This window comes from Helianthus annuus, chromosome 10 (genome assembly GCF_002127325.2).
Source record: "Helianthus annuus cultivar XRQ/B chromosome 10, HanXRQr2.0-SUNRISE, whole genome shotgun sequence".
NCBI lineage: Eukaryota > Viridiplantae > Streptophyta > Magnoliopsida > Asterales > Asteraceae > Helianthus > Helianthus annuus.
The window spans coordinates 65,967,849-65,971,730 of NC_035442.2; the positions used below are offsets into that span (position 1 = coordinate 65,967,849).

Consider the following 3,882-nt stretch of genomic DNA (forward strand, 5'->3'; position numbering starts at 1 on the left):
CCCATGCCAAAGCCATTACCACTCGTAGTGGCAAAACCGTAGGGAACCCGAGAGTAGAGGATGATGAGGAGATTGTAGATGAAGAAATAGAGATGGAGGCTCCCGGAAAAGTGCAACCGAAGCTAAGCCCAGCAAGTACCGCACAGCCCGGTGAGCCTCAAGGAGAGAAGAAGGTAGAGAAAACACCCGTAGACATTAGACCTTCTCAACTCGTAGATCATTCGCCTGTCCTGTTTCCTACAGTTCTTAGATATCTTCAAGCAATTGAAGATTAATCTACCTTTCATTGAGGCACTCCAATCTATGCCCAAGTACGCGAAGTTCTTAAAGGACCTTCTTAGAAACAAGGAGAAGTTGGGAGAGTTGTCGAATGTTCCATTGAATGGAGGGTGCTCCGCAGTCGTTCTGAATAAGCTTCCGGAGAAGCTCACCGATCCCGACATTTTCACTATTCCATGTCTATTTGGTAGTAACATCAATACTCGAGCCTTAGCTGACCTAGGTGCTAGCATCAATTTGATGCCCTTTTCTCTCTACGAGAAGCTAGACTTAGGCGAACTTTCACCTACCCGTTTGACATTATCATTAGCCTATCGGTCTGTGAAATACCCGCGGGGTATTGTCGAGAATTTGCTTGTTAAGGTCGACAAGTTTGTTTTTCCCTCTGACTTCGTCATTCTCGATATGGAAGCGGATGAGAGATTTCCTATCATACTTGGCCGTCCGTTTTTGCGTACCGCTAAAGCCCTCATAGATGTATTCGATGGTAAGATCACACTTAGAGTCGGTGAGCAGAGAGTCACCTTTGAGATAGAATGTTCCATGAACCACCCGAGTGGTTCCGATGACTATAGTGGTCCTTGCCATTCTGTATATTTCTTGAACTCATTCATCTCATGTGTTGACCATTGTCTAGAGTATATTAGTGGAGCCGACTTACTAGGAGGAGAGAGAGTAGAGGAGGAGTCGTTAAGGTTGGATGAAGTTGAATATGAGGGGATTCCTTTGATTCTCGAAGCGTTAGCCGTTAGTGATGACACCACCCAACCCCCACCCTTAGAGCTTAAGGTCCTTCCATCTCATTTAGAATATGTCTTTTTAGGGAGGGTTCCGAGCTACCCGTTATCATCTCATCGAAGTTGGAGGATGGGGAGAAGTCGAAGTTGTTGGAAGTGTTAAAGGCCAACAAAGAGGCCATTGCATGGAGGTTGTCCAACATTAAGGGCATAAGCCCGTCTTATTGCACTCACCGGATACTCATGGAGGATGATTTCAAACAGGTAGTGCAACCCCAAAGGCGCCTCAACCCCTACATGCAAGAGGTAGTGAAGAAGGAGGTTCTAAAACTCCTAGATGTCGGGATGATATATCCCATCTCAGATTCGCCATTGGTTAGTCCCACTCAGGTTGTCCCTAAGAAGGGAGAGATGACCGTTTGTCACACCCCAACCGATGGTGGAATCATCGGGGCGCGGCACTGAGCGAAACAGATTGTCCAGAAGTTTCCACAACAACTATTATTACAAATTCAGTTAAATGATACGTCCCATACCGTATCCCAAATAAATAAACAAGTTATCATAGAAAGCAACTAGGCAATAAATTCCGTTCCGACAACTTAGATTCAATTATTATTACAGACGATTGTTTATTATTTCTAGACTCCCTAGCCTCGATTTCATCACCATGCGCCTAAGCATCCTAGCAACTTAAGCACCTGTCACATACGTTAAAATAAAGTCAATATATAAAATGTAAACGTCAGCACACAAGTTTGATAATAGCATATAGAGTTCGAATAGTTTACGCATAACCAGGCACGTACACAGAGGAAAACGATGCACGTTAATTATCGACATGGGACCATCGATACCAACGACTGCGGGTTGACCGTCCGAGACGGTTCGCAATACATGATTTCCACCGTAATCCATGCAAGTAATTGTCCTTAACAACCCCCGTGTGAACGGGTGCTGAGTCCAAACTATAGTGTAATGTTGCTAAGGCAGGTAGATAGCACTCCACGTGTAAACATAATAAACAACATTCATTTAGTCAAGTAGCACATGCAAATGGTCAGCGTTCAAATAGTTTGTGTTTGATTGTGATTTGATAGGTAACGTATGTAACACCCAAAAGTGCTAAAAGCAAAAACGGATCGAGTATACTCACAGCGATTGATTGTGGATTGAAGGGAGCGCTGAGAGTAGGATTAGCCTGAATAGTTCGATAATAAGTAACGCGGAAAAGTACACAAGTGTGGATGGATCGAATGGGCTGGTCGATCGAACGGTAGGTTCGATCGAACGGGCTGTTCGGTCGGCTGGTATGTCCGGTTGGACAGTCCTGTTCGATCGGCCGGTAGGCTCGATCGGCTGGGCCATTCGAGTGGATTGTTTCTTCCTCTGGTGTGTTTGTGTTTGAGGATTTGAACTTTTGAAGTTTTCGTTGCAGCATTTGAGAACACTGAAGTGTTCCTACCTTTCAAGTCGATCGATCGAACGGTTCGTTCGATCGGCTAGCTCACTCGATTGGCTAGCTCACTCGATCGGCTAGGAATTTCAGAATTAGTCCTCAACTGAATGTCACTCGATCGAACAGTCCGTTCGAACGGCTGGCATTCCCTACTATGAACGAGTTGTGAAAACGATTAAGTGTTGAAGCATAGTATCTCATGATCCGAACAGTAATGTTCACCAATCGAGTGACATATTCGATCGAACACTACTTCGTCAATACTATACCTCAAAAGTTTGGAATAGTGAGACGCTATGTGCTAGCCGATCGGCTGGCCCGGTCGATCGGCTGGTGTGTCCGATCGACTGGGTTGTTCGATCAGCCTAGCCGTTCGGCCAGCAAGTCTAACCTGGTCGGCCTTTCGTCTAACACTTGGTCATCTGGTTACTTGTCATTATATCGAGGTAGTTTGATAACGAGTTGAACTATGATACCTTCGTTCTTACCTGTCTCTCCGGCTCGGACAGGAATCACCCAAGTCCGGCCGGTGAACGGTTCGGAACGTTGGTTTAGAGTCTAACCCAAAATCGGTGAACCTTGTATATAGAATCCGAATCTTGACCCTTTTGACTTGTTAGAATGATTAGTTAGCCGGTTCAAGCTCCGTTTCTAATGGTTTAAAGGCATTGAGTGTAAAAGAGTTGAAAGAAAGTTGGGATTCCTTCTTTCAATCCTTCACAACTTGTGGATGTTTAGATCTTTGATAGATCTTAACTTGTTTATGTGGAAATCGGTTAGATCTAAGCTATTTATGGTTGAATGAGGCCAAAGTTTGATGTTCTTCAAGAACACCATGATGACATCACCCAAGAACACTTAGATCTTGGTGATTTCACGGTTAAAATCCAAGTTTTGAAAGATAGAAAGGTGTAGAATCAAGTAATGATCAAAAACGTACAAGAATTAGAGTGAAAACTTACTGGGATTGAGAGAAATCTGAGAAAAGGTGAAGAATAGGAGCTGGCCGGTCAGAACTTTCCAAAAGTGGAAATGAAGACAAGGACAGCCCTATTTATAGGCTTCCAAAAGAGGAAAGTGGCAGCCGATCGGCCAGGAGCTCCGATCGAGTGGGCTGCTCGATCGGCTGGCAAGATGCTAGCCGATCGGCTGGCCTGTTCGATCAGGATGCTTCCTGTTCAATCCGCGTCACACTTTGAGTATTTTGCGACGGTTTTTGACGTTTCGATTTCGATAGACGCTGATACGAATACGATAGAGTTCCTAGTCAAATTACTTTTAATCCCAACCACTATATCTAACATACAATCTACTATAAGTCACGTTTCGATGTCGGTTTCGATTGAGTTTGATTGCCTTTCGAGTTTCGATTCGATTTTCGATTGATTTGCTTGAATACCATACCCA

General features: G+C 44.3%; 1 protein-coding gene across 1 annotated transcript; it reads left to right on the forward strand.

Moving 5' to 3' along the window:
• Positions 1-303: 303 nt before the first annotated feature.
• LOC118482630 lies at positions 304-1,179 on the forward strand. Its single transcript, XM_035978199.1, has one exon. It carries the CDS (start codon positions 304-306, stop codon positions 1,177-1,179), a length of 876 nt encoding a protein of 291 aa, XP_035834092.1.
• The last annotated feature ends 2,703 nt before the right edge of the window (positions 1,180-3,882 follow it).